This window comes from Rhynchophorus ferrugineus, unplaced genomic scaffold, assembly GCF_030347505.1.
Source record: "Rhynchophorus ferrugineus isolate W39M unplaced genomic scaffold, kcgeb_rfMv2 rfM1, whole genome shotgun sequence".
Classification (NCBI taxonomy): Eukaryota; Metazoa; Arthropoda; class Insecta; order Coleoptera; family Curculionidae; genus Rhynchophorus; species Rhynchophorus ferrugineus.
Window position 1 is genome coordinate 80354943 of NW_027472580.1, and position 19060 is coordinate 80374002.

The 19060-nt window shown below is 31.4% G+C and overlaps 1 protein-coding gene across 22 annotated transcripts in view; it reads left to right on the plus strand.

Annotated features, from left to right (window-relative positions):
* The window catches only part of LOC143190838 (uncharacterized), a 144661-nt gene that overhangs the window by 60218 nt on the left and 65383 nt on the right, over positions 1-19060 (plus strand). For 3 of the 22 annotated variants that reach the window (XM_076395469.1, XM_076395545.1, XM_076395559.1), the window contains exons 1-2: positions 11823-11919; positions 12128-12266. The exons of 10 other annotated variants lie outside the window; for them this stretch is intronic. Coding sequence is in view for 8 of the 12 variants with exons in the window: in XM_076395497.1 (XP_076251612.1) it covers positions 11493-11919 (427 nt within the window). In the remaining 4 variants the exon portion in view is untranslated. Of the gene's footprint in view, positions 1-11371; positions 11920-12127; positions 12267-19060 lie in introns of those variants that run through there. 9 more of the 22 variants (XM_076395532.1, XM_076395497.1, XM_076395565.1 and 6 more) reach the window with 9 other exon arrangements.

Consider the following 19060-nt stretch of genomic DNA (forward strand, 5'->3'; position numbering starts at 1 on the left):
CACCAGTTCATTGGGCAATTATCGTTGCTAGTTTGCCACGCGTTCGGTCCGGAACGCTTTTGGTCTTTTTCGATCATAAACTGTAGTATAAAAGTGTCTTCTACATCTGTTGACCGTAAAATACCCGTTACAATTGCGATATTGTTTTTATATTGATTCCTTAAGGGACTAAGGAAAGGTTCATTCATCCAAAAATATTTTACAACTAATCATCATTAATAAAAAATAATTAGAAACAGTATGTGGCATGGAATTGATGATAATCTACAACTGTTTCACAATTTATCTATTTTATGTATTTTTATATTATTTTATTTTATTATTCATCTAGAATTTAAATTTTTATATTTACTATATATGACACATATACTTTGTCTTGCTATTATAATATATCTTAACATGTTCTCGTCAATGATAATCGGTTTTTTTCATTTTATTTCGTTTAGTTTTTCTTTGAGGTATATTTGAAAAAGCTACTGTATTGAAAACAGCGCAAACTTTTTGATACAAACTAGTAGTAGTTAGTTTAACCCAATCTCGAAAGGTAGAAGTCAAAAATTTGTCTATTGATATATCAATGGCCAGGGAAAATAAATGTATATTCTTACAAAATTAGCAACACTTTCCTGTTGTCAGGACGGGATAAATATGGTTATGTTCCTATATTTTCATTTTGCTTTTTTATTATATAATGATATAATGATTTTATGGTATCTGAATAATTTTTAATTGGCCTATTATGTATAATTGTAAAAGTAATAATGATGATTATTTTAATATATATATATATATATATATATATATATATATATATATATATATATATATATATATATATATCTATATATATATATATATATATATATATATATATATATATATATATATATATATATAATGATTGATTCTTTATTTGAAGAATTTTATAAAATATTATGGTTATCAATTTCAACTAAACATATTCATGTATAACAATCAATTTTATTGCAATGTTTGTATATTGCAGTGTATAACATGTACAAAATTTTCAATTTTCAAATGACACTATATGCTAAATTAATGTATATTACTACAATTAATATAAAACATAGGTAGTATGTCTACAACTGACATAAGTAAGCCGATTAGAGAATCTGAATAAAAGACAGAGTTTAAATAAAACTAACTTTTCTCGACTCTTGTCATATCGTTTTCTGGTTGCCTGCTTCGTACGACATCATTTACTGATATATGTTGGATTTATAGTTCTTGGGGATTAGTGAGTTTTAAACGTTATGACACCTAAGGTTTTTGATAAATTTAGTAGATTTTCATTTACATCACAGAGATCTATTTTGAAAAGAGTTCTATAGTACCTTTAGATATTCACATAACAGTGATAAGCTGATCGCTTGAGGGTTATTGTCATTTTAATGATTTGAATAATCCATTCAAATCCATTATGAAAATTATACATTAAAATACAGGCGTACCTTAACATTTTAATGTGATTTTTTAGTTACTGACGATAAATGATGATGATTGATACATATCTTCAATTTGGATCATTTTTGGTGATATTTAGCTGCTTGTTAGTTTATTTGATTTATTTGCGAGTTTTAGAACTAATAAAATGAAGAATTTCAAGTAAATATATCCTAGTTAAACAGTGAATTAGTGTTATACAACTATTGAATAATTTTTCTTATATTGACATATAGGTTATATGTTACTTTACTTTATGTTACTACAATGTATATACTACTTTTATAACTAAAATATTCCAGAGCCAGGTTTATTGGTGCATTGGTCAAGGTAGGTGACAGGTATGCTACTGTTGCGAGCGTTCAAATTCTGTTGGACATGGTTGTAAATGTAATTTTGTTTGTGATTTTTTTTATAATTGTATATCTCCAGAAGGAATCATTCCACTTAGACCAGTAATCACTCACCAGTCGGTAGGCTTAATGCTGAGGACCAATGGTTAGAACATAATGTTAAGCATAATATTTATATGGATCTTTATTAACTTAGAGATACTAGACGATAATAAGCAAACGTGTTTAAAAGTATTCATGTTTTAAGTGAGATTTAAACCCATTACTATGGCAGCAATAGGACAGTTCCATCGCCTTCCAGTGGTCAAGATAGACCTAGAAGTAGTGGTTTATTAAGTCAGTAGAACTAAAATAGAATGTTCAGAATATTCGGTTATATACATCTGGGCTAGAGAACTAATACTGAAAGATAAAATTAAACGTTCGACGAAGCAGGGTTTCTTAATTATATTAAAAAAAGGCGGAAGTATTCCAAACTGTGAACCATGACCCGATAATTGTTCATGGGTCATCGCATGCGATATTGGCAAGGGCGCACGTGTATTAAAGCAAAAGTAAACCCCATAAAAACTGACATAAATTATATAGAACAAATATTCGAAGGAAGAAGACGACGGCATTTTTTGCTTTCAAAACAAATATGTACGTTGTTAGCGCGTGTGGAACAGCCGCCTTCATTTTGTTTTAATTGTGATCTTTCGAACGTGTAACTTTTAATATATTAGAGGGTTGGAACATAAATATGATTAAATTATTGAGATCTTTTGTCATGTATTACGTTCCTCTGACAGGTCAATTGAAAAGTCCCCGGCCTATATTTTTTTTAGTTAGCCCTAACCCTTAAAAGATGTGTGTATAAATTTGACAGCTCTCGGATCATTAGTTTGTGAATTAGAGCATTTTGTGTGAAGCAACTTTTGTTATTGTGAAAAAAATTGATAAAAAGGAATTTCGCGTGTTAAAATATTGCTTTTTGAAGGGAAAAAAATACAGTTAAAGCAAGAACTTGGCTTGATGCCAAGTTTCCGGACACTGCCCCAGGAAAATCAACCATCAAGAATTGATATGCTATGAAAATGATCAAGCGTAATAAACTCGAGTTTTTGTGTCGATATGTGACAACGGATGAAATATGGCTCCAATATTTCACATGAGTGGATTGCACATGATGAATCCGCTTCAAAGCGTGGGAAAATGCAACAGACGCCATGTCTGTATTTTGGAATGCGCATGGAATAATTTTTAAAAAAGGAAGGACCATCAACAGTGACTATCACATAGCGTTACTCGACCGTTTGAAGGACAAAATCGACGAAACGGTCGCATTTGAAGAAAAAGAAAGTTCTGCTTCACCAAGACAATGCACCGTGTCACAAGTCGGTAAAAACGATGACAAAAGCCATGAATTGGGCTTCGAATTGCTTCCTTATCCACCGTATTCTCCAGATTTGATCCCCAGCGACTATTTCCTATTCTCAGATCTCAAAAGAATGCTCGCTGGAAAGATATTTTCGTTGAATGAAGAGGTGATCGCCGAAACTGATGCCTATTTAGAAGTAAAAGGGAAAATCATACTACAAAAATAGTATCGAAAAGTTGGAGGGTCACTATAATCAGTATATCACCCTTGAAAGGAATTATGTTGAATACAAAAAACTAATTTTGCAAAAAGAATGTGTTTTACTACGGTAGGCCGGGGACTTTTCAATTGACTTGTTATATTCTGCAATTTTAGGTTGAAAATACTTATGAATCCACGCACAGTTATGATGAATTGGAGTATTATGATATACCCTAACCTTGACAATAAATATGAATTATTTGGATCATCATTAAAAATTGTGCTATATATCAAATTAATAGAGGTGAAGAAACATTCAAATGAAGGAAATTGTCAAAAAGTTAAATTTGTGGGGAGAACAAAGAAGATTTCCATCTTATATGTCAGTTTTTTATTATATAACCGAAAAATAACTAACTTACTTACCTACATACTAGATACTGCAAATGCAATAACTCATTTTTTTCATCAACTGAGATGACTGTTAGCAGTTGTTAACAGTTAGCTGATTTGGCTTGGTACTGAGTGGATGTGCGTATATTGAAACAATCTTTAAGGACAATTATGCAATTACGATACAAGTGTCTCATTTGGAGGGGAGGAGAGTACTAATATGTAGAATTTTTCGAATAATTAATGCTTAAAATTATTGTAGCTGTAATGAATGAATAGTAAATGTAAGAAAGGCATGAGATAAAAGTTTTGGTAGAAATATTTAACGCAAATATCTATGTAATGAACATATTAGTTAGAATTAGCTAAGATCTTCTAATAGATGTCCGTAATTCTGATACTTAAAATGATTTATATTAGATCAGTTTCCACAGTAATCTCACTTTAGACCAACTTTAAATTAAGTTGAGCGGATTGATTCGATATTACTTACATCACTAAATTTTGTTAATTTTTCTGACAATATATAGCAAAATGAAAAAATATTTAACGCTTGTATTTACAGAATGATTATTTTAATTTGTTTTTTAATTGTTATAGTGTTTGTTAATTTTCAATTAAAACGTGTATAATTTCTAGTAATTTAGAAACCTTTATTAAAAGATTCTTTGACCAATCAAAGACGCTCGAAGTTGAGGAATGTTTAAATCTCTGATTTTTACAGTATTTTTTAAATATATTTGAAAAATAATCCCAGTTTATAGCTTAAAGAGGATGTGGAATTAAAAAATACCTCCAGAGAGATGGGACTAGTATTTTGCAGGAAAATTTTTATCTTTATTACTTATTGTTAAAAAATCTTGTTTATTATCAGTACATAAATTTGGGAAGGGATTAGACTTTACATTTTTAGATGATAAACACTGAATTATTGTTTTAAAAATTTTGACATATACGCAAGGTTTAGCCTATCTTAATTTTAACATTAATTGGTTACTATTTATTACTATTGTTCTGTTATACTTGCATCAATTTACAGGCATGACGAATGCGGGATAAATATATCAGACTAGTTAAGCTAAACTGAAGAGTAACACTTACATACTATACAAGTTCATGCGGTTTGGTTTACTTCACTATTTTATTTGCTTGTGCATTTTCTAATAGCTGTATTGCTTCCACGCTGCTGAGAATTTAACCTTGAAATTATTTTGTTAGTAACTTTATTTCATGTTTTATGGCGAAATTTTGGATAACTTCGTAGATTCATTTAATTTTGAGGTCATCGAAAGAGGGATAAGCATTGGTAATTAATCGATTAACTGATGCAACCCCATAAGACCAAATACGCTATACGTCAATGTGAGAGTATTTTTCGGTAACATTGTAACCAGTACATTTGTTTAATTTTGAGTCAGATCTATTCTGGTTTTGGTCTAAGTTCATGTTCGTCATGTTTATTAACCAGCATTCTTTAAGTGATATAATTAGGTTTTTTTTCCCGCAATACACTACGTAATGCTGTATTTCCAGTTTCTAGACTATTTGTAGGTCTTGTTAACTGCCACTTGAATATTTTGTATAGCTCTAGACAAAGATATGTCTTTTGTCATAATATCTGTGGCGAGGGTTCCAAATGATGTTCCAAGTTCTTTCTTTTATTGTTGGGACATCAGCAGTGTAGGTAGAGCAGATACAGAAGTGGTCCCAATATGTACAATGAGCTTTTATTCTATACATTTTTTAGTAGTAGTTTCTCAAATAATTGGGATGTCGCAGATAGGAGCGAATTGGACCAGTAAGGCTCGACTTCTTCTGACGGTTTATCGAGTTTTTAAATCATAGTTAAGACACCTTGAAAGTCCGTTGATCATAAAAAAAGGGTGAATGATAAAAGTAGTTATTTAAAGAATGGATAAACACTCATGGATTATCAATGAAAATAAGTCATAGAGCTCCAATGGATCAACTATGTCCATTAGATATCAGGAACTCCGTATCAATCTTAAATTGATAGATTAGAAAAACAACGAATACAATTTAGCCTACCAAGAAAAAAACTGGTATGTTTGTCTTAAACACATCAATCATAATATAAAATCTTGGGTAATAGATAATATATCCGCGTAAAAACCGATTTTTTCGAAGTCTCTGTTTCGCTCCTGTTCGTTTAGCGATTTAATTTTGTTTTTGGTACGCTTTCGAAACGGTAGGTTTTCAGCAAATTTGCTGAATCCTATTTTTAAACTTCGACAATTACCGTGACACGTTCGCAATTATTTTTATTACCATTAGATAATAAAAAGCAAAGTGTTTCTGCAATTATGTCAGCTGGTGGGTGGACGGTTACAACACCATCAGATGTTTGTCTTTGACCAAAAGACTCGAACCGGTTAACTAATCCTAAATTGATAAATGTGTTCGAGAATGCGTTTCAAATTCAATAATACAGGTGGGTTTTTTTTGTGTAAGACCGTATTACGAAGCAGAATTTGAAAATATTATTTTGCTTCGGGTACAAAGTCCCAGAACTCAAAAACAGTTCACGATCCTTGATGGATAATTAGTTATGTTGACTATGAATTTTATGCGTTTTACGGCGAAATAGTCGCCACAATTTTTATATGGTTTCAACAACCTCTTTGTCGGAATCTACGAGTACAGCACAAGGTTATCGAAACCACCGATTGATTTGTTGCAGCAAATTCGTATCGACAGAATATATTAATTAAACACGGTCTTATAATAAGAACATAGGGGTGTGTTCTCCCGACCCGGGGTCCAATACACTACTCTGACCAGACACTGCACCGTCATACTTTTCAATTATTCTGTTCGCTGCTAAACTTTCTTTATCTGATATAAATCTTCATTTATAATCAGAATAACAGTAATACATTGTTACTGAATTGGTAAGGTGTGGTTTCATTTAACTTGTCTCGCGAGGTACATATTAGTTGTTTTTTTAATCGACATATGTACTACACATATACATTACTCAATAATGATACTTACTATTTTATTGATTATAAAAACGTTTAAATGATTTTAAAACTCCGTTATCAGGCTCTATCTTTTATTATCTGTAGTACTGCTATATGTAAACAAAATTTATTCCCAGTTTCTATCGAAAACCATGTGCCAAATATTTTACTTTTTTGATTTAATTGTAAGAAAACGTGAGCTGCAGAGGAATTACGTAGAGGACTAGAAAATTATGACGAAGTTTCTAATATCTATCTATACTTTTCTACTTATCATACTCATCCGACATTGTTCCATCCTATTTGGGATGTACATATATCCTTTTATCGTTTTTTAGGAGTTATATAGCGTGACTAATAAGCCACTGGGAATTTTAAAAAATCGGCGAGAGAATAGGATTTAATTGACAATATTGTCTTTCCGTCAATTCCACAAGTCGTCAAATCTTTCCTTTAAAATAAATTGGTTTAAATCAAATGGTGATTTTTCATATTAATACATTAGGATTTTAAAGGATTAATTTTTGTTTGAAGCTTTATTGAAAAATCGGTACAATGCATTTTACTCAAAGTATTAAGTATACTTTTTCCCATCTTTCAGTAACGATGTATCTTCTGAGGCTATCCGCGAGTATACACACTTTTCCGGTTTCTTAATGTCGTAAGAGATAGTAACCCAAAGGGGCAAGGTCTGGAGAATATGGCGGGTAGATCAGCACTTCCCATTTTAATGTTTTTGTGTTAATTTTTTTAATGTTTTAATGTGTATTTGTCTTTTATGGTGGTACCTTGCGGAAGAGATAATAAATACTCAATAAATAGTTCTCTGGCACTATGGCACTATCGAGTATTAACAATAACATACAGTACTTTATTTAGGAAATTCTGAAGGATTTCAATATTAGGCTTACTATCTGTACCTTACAGTTGGGTTTCATATAGCGAATGGGTCAAACGTTAATTTATAAAATAATACATTATTATTGTAACCCAAAGGGGCAAGGTCTGGAGAATATGGCGGGTAGATCAGCACTTCCCATTTTAATGTTTCCAAGTGTTTTAATGTTTGTCAAGCTTTGTTATACTGCAGAATAACGTTGTTGTGTCTTTCCTTGTTGTATTCCGTCCGCTTTTCATGCAGTGCTCGGCTCTCGTTTTCGCAGCTGATATACCATACCAAGCTGATATCACCAAATTAGTAGGGGGCATTAGCTTGGGACCATGGTTGCCATTGATGTTGATGCTTGACTAGGTGGTCCTCATGATTTTTTTCACATTGGACACACTTTTCGCCTTCATTAACAATACGAGGCAGAAAATCCCATTTTGCCGTTAAAGCAGCATTTTATACACGACCTCTTTTCAATGTCTCTTGGCTTCATTTCATATGGCACAAAATATATAGTGAACCCCTTGCATATATATTCCTTCTAATATGTTCATCGCAAGACAGAGTAACAGAGTTAATATGCTCATTTTATAATATTCCATGTGCTAAAGTAAATAATATTCATTTATATTTTACCAACTATATTGTATTTCTAAAAAAAGTCCTTATGAAGCACGAAAAATAATTGTCCGTTAATTAGGAAATAAGGGGCATTTGGCTCTTGATTGAAAAATTAGAAAAGATGTGCATATATTTTGTAATAATTTGTTTCAGCTTCATTTTCGGTAGACTTTTTTTAACTATTAAAAATAAATCCAATACATAGTATATTATTTATTACAGCTGTTTTAATTCTAACGAAAAGTATGGTGACAGCATTAAATATAAAATGTAATTCAAAACAATCAAAAAAATAGCCTCTGTGATTTTAAAATATATGTTATATTAGTGCCATCGTATTTCAAATCTTTTGCTCTATTTCTAAAAAAATGGAACTCCGATTCTTTTTAGAGATGAGAGATGTTTGTTGACGTCTGAAACGAATCCGTTTCCACGTAGTTTGAGACTGCTTAACACAGTTGCTCTGTTAAATAACGACTAAATTAAATTTAGTGGAATCGCGATGGAAAAAAGGCGGGCTGACGACTCCGAAAAGCCGCAAGAATGGAAATCGATTTCTAGGACATTACCGAACAACGATCGTCGATTTTTTCATCGATTTTTCCTTTCGAAAAACCGTATCCGGCCACCGAAACCGCACACAACGGTTCGCAACGAGCGATAAGAGAGAAAAAAATCACCGTGTACGAGCTACTAGACGAGATCGTTTCGAAAATAAAACGCGCAACGGTCCGCATAAAAAAAAGAATAAGTCCGTCGGTCCGATCGGATTTTTGCCAACGTCGTGTCGACGCTGGACCACTTTTTAATAGTGACGACACTTCCGAGAAAAGATATCAATAACTGGTAAAAGTCGAAAGTATTTTTTCGTTCGATCGAAATCTAGAGGAACAATTGCCGTCGTGCACAATCGATGTTCTGGACGACGGATTCCAAACAAAAATAAAACACGATTTGAAAAATAATAATTTTATACGAATCAATATTAATCTGACATCGCTATAAGGTTTTTCTGTCATTTTTCTTGTCGGATCTTATAACGTAGATTGTCAAACATATGGCCTATAAATTAATTTTAAACTTCATGTGGAGTCTCACTTTTCCGTATGCCATTTCGTCGAAGTATGAATACATATTTTTTTTCAGTGCGCTGAAAATAATCTGAATTTGTACCGAATAAATTTCATTTGCAGGTAGTTTTACTTTTTACCTCAATTTCAAAAATGTCAGCCAATAATGTCATCGAATTCTGTAAAGCTGTAATTTTGTATTTGTGCAAAACTTATGAAAATCGTGCTCCATCGATTTCCACATGTGAATACTGGTTTCGACATTTTAGAAGTGGTCAAAGTACTGAGTAGCCAAAACAATTTGTGATCAAATTTTAAGCCATTATTCAATGAAACCATCAATGCAAATCAATATTCGCGCACTGCGTGAAAAATGACGGAATACGAGCAAAGACAAAACATTGTTGTTCTTCAGCATGACAATGATCAATCACATGTTACAAAACCAGTAAAACATGCTTGGAAGCATAAAAATGAGAAGTGCTACCCCGCCCGCTGTATTCTACAGGTCTTGCTCCTTCTGATCACTACTTGCTTCGACATATAAGTCGTGACCTGTCTAAGCAACGCTACACTTCTTATGAAGATTCCAAAAAATGGGTCGATTCGTGGATTCTCCCAAGAGATACATCATTCTTTTGACATAGAATCCATAAATTACCTGAAAGATGCACAAAAGTACCGGCTTTCGAAGGACATCATTTTGAATAAGATACATTGTAACCATTTTTTCTTAATAAAACGTCAAATTATTATTTTTAACTAATGTATATGCCTAATAATTTCTTGCGGATAAAGAAATTTTATAAAATCTTTAATCATCAATATTTATTTTTAGGCAAGGATAAATTATATGAACTGATTAGATTAGTTGGCGAAAATAATGATGGCAAATGGGTGAAAATTGTGGTGGAGTGAGGCACATTTCTAACGGGTTGTATTTGTCTTTTATGGTGGTACCTTGCGGAAGAGATAATAAATACTTAATAAATAGTTCTCTGGCACTATGGCACTATCGAGCATTAACAATAACATACAGTACTTTATTTAGGAAATTCTGAAGGATTTCTATATTAGGCTTACTATCTGTATCTTACAGTTGGGTTTCATATAGCTAATGGGCCAAATGTTAATTTATAAAATAATACATTATTATTGAAGGATAACTATGATTGGTATCCCACAACAAAATTTATTTTTCTTAGTGCAAGCTTTCTTTTCTGTTGTCTAAATGTGCCTTTTCCAAGTTAGGAATATACTCTGCCTAGGGCTCTTGGCAACTGTTCATATTTATTGGCATGTTCAGCAATATATTCTTCTGTGCAAAATAAAAACTTTAATTTGTAATTGATGCTATCATTCCATATATCACCCAATGAATCAATAGCTCGAAATCATTCTTGCTGTAAGAGTTGGCTCGAAGGAACATGTTAAAAATAAAAAGACGGAACTTGAATAGAAATATAGGAAAATCTTAATTGAAGAAAAAGACAATTATTAGTTCTAGTTCTTAGATTAGTTCTTCAATAAATTCAGTCATTCAGAGAATATCAAGGAGATATGAGCCTCTATTCTCATGTTAGTGAACAGTGAAGTATTACAACTTTTGGATGACACCAGAACAGGATACAGACTCAAAACAATCAGTATATTTCAACTAATCGAATAATCACACCAAACTAATATTGTATAGTGCAATATGGTGAGGTATTTAATATATAGAGGTATTATTACCAACGTAAACACCATATAACTTTCTTCCATAGGAATATAGTATTAAATATTTTAATTAGTTTATAAAGAAGAAATGCCAATCTACCATAGCCCATTAAAGTATACAAACATTTTTCTTGTTATATTATTTAATTTGGGAAATACATCGTCTTGCTTGTCTATTAATGTAAGTACAACAGAACAGTAGTAATAAATTAATTTGTAAATTAATATTGTACTAATTTTTAAGTATATCTAATGTAAGATGTAATTAATAAAAAGTATTATCTCAGCCATTATAGTAATAATGTGTTTCACTATCAGTGATATTTTGCTTAAATTCTTCGCAATATTTTTAAACTTCATTTAATTTGCGGTGGCACCTATTATAATTGTTCATTTTTACATTCATTCATTTTTAAATAACCTACTTATTCTCTAACAATGCTGATTAAAGTTTGTCAAGTATCTCTGCCATCACTCCCATCGCCAAAAGTGGCGGCGCCACGACGGTCCCCATCCCCGCTCATCCTGAGGATCCCATCCGAAATTAAGACGCGGCTGCAGTCCCTTCTGCGTCCTCGAGGGACCGACGAACGTAGGGAGAGGGCAGGGAAGACGGCCACCTCCCCCGCTCACCCTTCCCTCCGTCGACCCCTCCTCGTCGCCGCCGCCGCCACCACCGTCTCCCCACTCCCTTTACGATGCGCCCGTCGTAGGCCGCCCCCGCTTGCACCGGCCGCACGTGCGTGCACCGTCGCTCTGCGGGGCGGCAGTGCAAGTCGAGCAGCCGCCGCAATCGGACGAGAACGCCAACGACGACGACGACCACCGCCACCACCAAGACGACGCGTCCGATGTATTTTGAAAGGTACGACGCGCCACGCGTCGCTGGTCCCGCTTTCGGAAACGGAAGTACCTGAGGAACCGTATCCGGTGGCCGGGTATCGTCGCTGCTTTTTTCAATTTCTTATTGCCCATTCGAAACTGGACGTCTCGATCTGGATCCGGGTGACGCAGGTACTTTCGTGGCGGTCGCGGACCAAGACGCGTCCAGTGACATGTGCTGTAATACGTAGGTGCGATATTTCGTTGGACTTTGTCAATTGGAGAGGCCCGATATCAAGGATTTCCGTATAAAAGTGCTTGGTGTTCTGGATATACAGTATATATGTCTTCTTATTACTGGTGGTGCAGTTATATTGATGTTTTAGAAAGGTAATAACCAATTTTAAGTACCCCTTTGATCCACCCCCATCGAACTCTATTTTCATAAAAATCAAAACACTTGGGAGGCCAAAGGCCTAAGTCACAAGTATAAATATTTTGTGACCATTTTCTAAACTCATTTAAAAAACTTCGAACACTAATATTGCAACCACCAAGTTTATTTAGTATCTTATTTCATTGTTAACTCGTATAACATAACGTATCTAGCTACTTTTTAAAATGTGTATTGTATATATTTTTAATCGTTTGCTACATAGACTGAATTAATTTTCAATTTATTGTCTTTGTAGTTCATTGCATTCAAAATACACACGTTTTAAATAGCATGGACATGGTGAAATCCCAAAATAGAACATCATTAAATGATAACTTAATTATAATCTGTACAAAATAATTAAATAAAAACATTGGCTTTTGGTAATAACTAACATTGAACAATATACGTTTAGTATTCTCCTGAAAATCAAAAAACTTGGGAGGCCACCGGGCCAAATACCTAAATCATAAGTATAAATATGTTGTGAAAAAGTTCTAAACACATTTTATAATAATTTTCAAATACACCATTTAGCATATTTATTATAACGTATATAACTAATACTTCTTAAAATTTATTGTTATATATTTCTAAATAGTTTGGTATATGTACTAAATTAATTTTTAAATTATTGTTTTTGTAATATGGTAATATTCCAATCAATATAACATAAGTGATTACTTAACTATGAATCTGAACAAAATAATCATACAGGAACGTTGGTTTTTGGTAATAACCAATGTAAACCCTTCAATACAACTTGACCGAAGAATACCCGTTACACATTTCCGTAAAAACCAAATCACTTGAGAGGCCGCGAGGCCAAAGGTCCAAATCATAAGTATAAATATTTTGTGACTAATTTGTAAACACGTTTTATAACAATTTTCATATACTGCTGGCGTGTATTTTCGTTTATAACGTATCGAATTTATAGAGTATTAAATATGTAAATCTGTTTGGCAACAAACTTTAATCTCTTTCGTATACCAACATCTCGAATTAGACATATCTTGAATAGCTCCATAAAAGCAACAGATGTAACTTTATTAAAAAAATTATCTTTCCTCGTGGGTATTAACAAAACATAAATATTATTACTATCTTCTATTGAATAAGTGCTATCAATTTTACAGCAATTTTATTAAAGGAATACGTAATCATTCATGGTGAGAAATATTCCAAGTTATTGGTAATTCTTTATTTTGTTCAAAATCGTAAAATTTTATGTTGCTGAATTACCCTTATGAAAATATTGAATTTCAAGAAAGGTGATATGACGTTCTGAATTATAAACAAAGTTGTTATGGCTACTAAACAGCTGTTTTGAGGAATATTTTCTGAGTCATATTGCAATAATAACGTTTCGCTTTACATAATTTAGGCAATAATTTTTTAAAGAAATTATGTTTATATATATATATATATATATATATATATATATATATATATATATATATATATATATATATATATTATTTATTTATTTTGTATTAATTGATTTTATTAAATATGATAATTTACTGCCAGGTTATTTGATTATTTATTCAATCAAATAATTTTCACATGATTGTCGTATCTTGTTTTGATACTAAACTAGTGATAAATATTTAATAGAAATTAAGAAGTGTTATTGCCTTAAATTCAGGTGTTATGTTTCTTTCTGTTTGCTTAATATTTCTATATAAAGATGTCTGGTTCATACCAACCAACTAAAATAAACTAATGTAACTATCTAAATTGTTATAGTGTAAATTGTTTAAATAAAGAAAAATGATTATACCGGTACAATGTTTGTGCGAATATTTTTAAGCAAACTGGTCTTTGTTATTGCCATTTGCATAGCACTGTGTATAATCAAAACAACTTTTTAATGTGCACTTCTAGTCAAAAAAAAAACTTGTTTTCTATCTAAATGCAAGTTCGCAAAAAGGATCTTTTGATATGCAAATAAATTTGACGCTTATTTGAACTGTTTTTATTTTGCTCACGACTAAAATTCACGCAAAACATCCCACGTTGTGTATTTGAAATTATGTTGTTACGGACAGGATTTAACAAATGGGTGATTTGGTAACTATCTACGATTTGCTGTAATAAATGTAATATTGTTTTTCTTTCTTTCTAGCAACATTTGAATTTTATGACCTCCCATTTTTCGTATATTTGTAAGTCTATAGATATAATCAGAAGTATGGATGGACTATGATTCTAGTATATATGGCAAATAGGGTATAATTTACACACTATTCCATCGGTATTTATTGTTTTTTATTGTTTTTAATTATGAGCAACATGTGGTTTTTATGGCATCGTTTTTCTCTCTGTAAACAAATATAATCTTACGTATCACAAATATTATATTCCATATATAATCCTGATCTTAATAATCTTCTATTACTGATTCTTAATAATATTAATAACTAATATGGGACACCATGTATTCACCATTCTTTTATCTACAGAGCTTCAAACCATGGGTATTCAGTGTTGTATTTCATATTTCATTTTGATTATTATACCGATTTCTGATCTCTCCTTGCTTTTATTGGGACTGAAGAAAACGGCAAGTGACTATATACCGAGTGACTATAAAGTATAAATATACAGCATATGTTGTTATAAAATTTATATATTGTAAAACATATGAATATAAAGTTATTAAGGAGACAAATAGATAAAATATTTATATATATACTTTAAACATATATGAAAAAGGACAAATATATATGTGAGCAAATTCTGATGTAACAATATAGTATAGATTTAAAAGATTTTACAAAATTAAAGATAATATAGACCTTTGTGAATAATGAGGTGCTGATTCGCATTTTAATATTTTTGAAATATCATCTCGGAGTATTGATAATTAGTGATTAATTATCATTATAAATTATTATGCGAATTCAACGATTTTCTCAGGTATTCCAATCTATAGTGACGATATGATGCAAAACGATTTTCAATACTTCCATTTCGAATTATATTCGTATTCCCGGATTTCAGGCTATAAAATTGAGCCTATATAATGAGACTGAATAACAGCAAGTTAATTTAAATGTTTGGAAAATATTGTGCATAACTTAAACATTCAGTGATTCCGTCATTTCCTGTTGCGTTCGTATCAATCCTGGTCAGGCTAGGTTTTAATTTTTTGACTGGTGTCTTCTGTTAACTTGATGATAATGATAAGAACATATTATAAAACGAAAAATGTCCTTATTAATAATATTTTCTCTGTTCAAAATCTACTAAAAACTAATATATGGCCATCAATGGAGAAATTAAAACGGTAATTTCAAGAATGCGTTAAACTGAAGATATCTGGCTGTGGTATCTTTATTTTTGTATTATTCTTGACTACTTGAAGACATTGGTTCATTAATTTGCTTATAATATCTTGTGAAACTTCGTCTCATTCAGAAATCTTTAATTCATACTTTTAAATGAACGATAAGATAAAATATTATTTGGACAAAACTTATTTTGCCGGCTTTATAATTAATAAACTTTAGTTTTAATTAAAATTAATTAAAATTAAATGAGTAAATATTTTGAAAAAACTTCCCCATTATTTTATCTAACACAGCTTTCCTAGTGATCCCTGTTCAATTGGATTGGTAATTTGGATGGATTTAGTGCTTTGTTGTGATTATGCCAGCATAGGTATTTTCTCTAGTTTAAAAAGTATCTGTTGTTTATTGGGTTTGAATTATATTCACATTTCTAAATTTAATGTTAAGTTGTTTTACAGTAGAAGATACCGATCTCTTTTTATTTATTCATATATTCGTCTATATATATCTAATCGTTCGCAACTAATTTATAAATTGTCTTTACAGTTAATTAAAGGAAGACTGTAATTTAATTTGTCTCTAATAAAATAAATATTTGTAGCTCTTTTCACTGTTTTTGTTACATATTTAGTACACTTCGTTACATAACGACACATGATCACACTATTTGGTTTTCTTAAGTTATCATTCTAGTTCAGTTTTATCTAAGAATTGCAGTACTTAACGGCATCAACATGAAATTGCAGTCTTTCTTCGTGTGACCTTGCGCATCTCTTAATTTCCTCTATGACACTTGGGAACCGAAGGACCCAATATAGAGATAAGATACCGATCTCTTTTTATTTATTCATATATTGTTACTAATCGTTCGCAACAAATTTATAAATTGTCTTTATAGTTAATTAAAGGAAGACTGTAATTTAATTTGTCTCTAATAAAATAAATATTTGTAGCTCTTTTCGGTGTTTTTGTTACATATTTAGTACACTTCGTTACAGAACGACACATGATCACACCATTTGGTTTTCCTAAGTTTTCATTCTAGTTTAGTTTTATCTAAGAATTGCAGTAGTTAACGGCGTCAACATGAAATTGCAGTCTTTCTTCGTGTGATCTTGCTTATCTCTTAATTTCCTCTATGACACTTGGGAGCCGAAGGACCCGGTATAAGTAAAAATCAGGGCATTATTTTAAAGTAATTGTATTATGTTATAATAATTGAAATTCATATGTCCATATATTTGTTAGTACTTGCTTGGACAGCAACAACTCATTACGTACGGATAATTTAGATGTTCTTCCAAATAACCAATACATTTTTTTTATTTGAATTCATTTATGCATTCATTCATTTTATCTCACCTACATTATTCGGGGGGATAACATAATATAAATAGCTGATTTAAAAATATTTCTTGTTGCTGAAACATGATTTCTAAACCGTTTTGTATATGGGCTAAATTAATTTTCGATTTATTCGTGTCTGTAATGCACTGGACTGAAAATATACACGTTTTAAATAGCATCGACGCGCTGAAACTTCGAAAACTACAATGTCAAGTGATAATTTAACTGTGCTCCGAACAAAATCATCAAATATGAATGTTGGTTTATACATTTAGTTCGTTCACGTATTTGTTTTTGAACTCGCTAGTGTACGGCTTTCAGGCCGTTTAAATTTGTACAATGCAAGGGACTTTAGGAGCATTTGCTCATTTCCATTTATTTTCGATTCAAATTATTCTAAAGCAACATTTTGAGTAATAAAATTTTTTACTTAGTTTCACTATTCCACCAGGAGTACAGAAATATTTGAGCCAGAAACATATAGAAATATTTTAGTATTATATAAATAAGTATAGTTCCGCCTCATAAAAGGTTCATTCCAATCACGTTTGACCAGTAAAGTATATTGTATTGTTTTGTTAAAAAAATAACAAGGAATTGTAGTGGATTAAGATTCTTCAACGTAACACTTTCAACACAGATAACAAAGGGCATGAAGAACCACCAAAAGAAATTAAAAATACCGCATTGTAACCATTAATCCATGAAGATGTATACTAAACAAGACTACTGCAATAAATGTTCTAAAACAATGTTTTTTTACAATATTAAAAACAAACACATTCTAAGGTATCATATGAATAGAATGGAATTACGAAATATGGAACGTTGAAAAGTAATTTGCAAAGTGCTATATGAATGGGAAAAAGGAAGATTTTTCGAACGGATTCCTACTGGCGACAAGAATGAGGTATTTGATGCTAGTTGGCTTTTGCATTTGTAGTAATCCATATTTTCTGTGAAAATCTAAATTTAGTTAATAAGTAAAATTCAGCTAAACATTTTTGCAGAGGGAGAATGTATAAACCGTACATTTAAGAAAATAATTATATTATAACATTAGAATTACAAGGGAATTAGGTATGTTACGGCAAAACAGTAGCCCACAATTCCTCATCATTATATTTGTTAATTAGACATAAAAGAACCCAACAAATGTTGTTTGCTGCAAATATTTTTTGCTTTTAATTTCTAAAAAAACTGCAGCTGAAGCATGTGGAGTGACAGTAAAGGCACGTGGTGATGAGTGGGTTAGTGATAGATAACACCGCCAATAGTTTCAGAGGTTCAAAACCCTCTCGGTGCTTGTTTCTTAAAGTACCCTTATAGACTGATTAAATCCTATGTTTTATTGAATTGAATGTTTATGACCAATATCCATACTATCTTCAGCCAAAGTCCTATCTATATTTCACATATCGTTGATTGATGATTCCACACTCATGGGGGATCTAGTACACCTATGCGGTAATCCTTTTTATATTTGGGTTTAGAGAGCGCCTGAGACTTATTCTTATTCAGTCTTCTTCTGTTTACCTTTTTATAGTGGGTTAGCTTCGGATATTTTTGCACATTTGGAAGATCTTTTTAATGATCCTTCTAGAAAATTCTTCAAAGTTTTACTATAACTTTATTATTTATATATATTATTCATATCTTAATTACAATAAGGAATAAAAAAACATTTATGTATTAGTTTTAAGTTAGTATTCCATATTATAGATATAGATCTCCTTCAAATATTAATAAATATTATTCTTAATTAATTGTTGAAAATTAATTTTACACATAACTCAACGGAGCTAAATATATCAAGGTCATAACAAGAGAATATGACATGTTTAAGGCCAGTATCCATACTATCTTCAGCCAATGTCCTATCTATATCTCACATATCGTTGATTGATGATTCCACACTCATGGGGGATGTAGTACACCCATGTGGTAATCCTTTTTATATTTGGGTTTAGAGAGCGCCTGAGACTTATTCTTATTCAGTCTTCTTCTGTTTACCTTATTATAGTGGGTTAGCTTCGGATGTTTTTGCTCATTTGGAGGATCTTTTTAATGATCATTCTAGAAAATTCTTCAAAGTATTACTA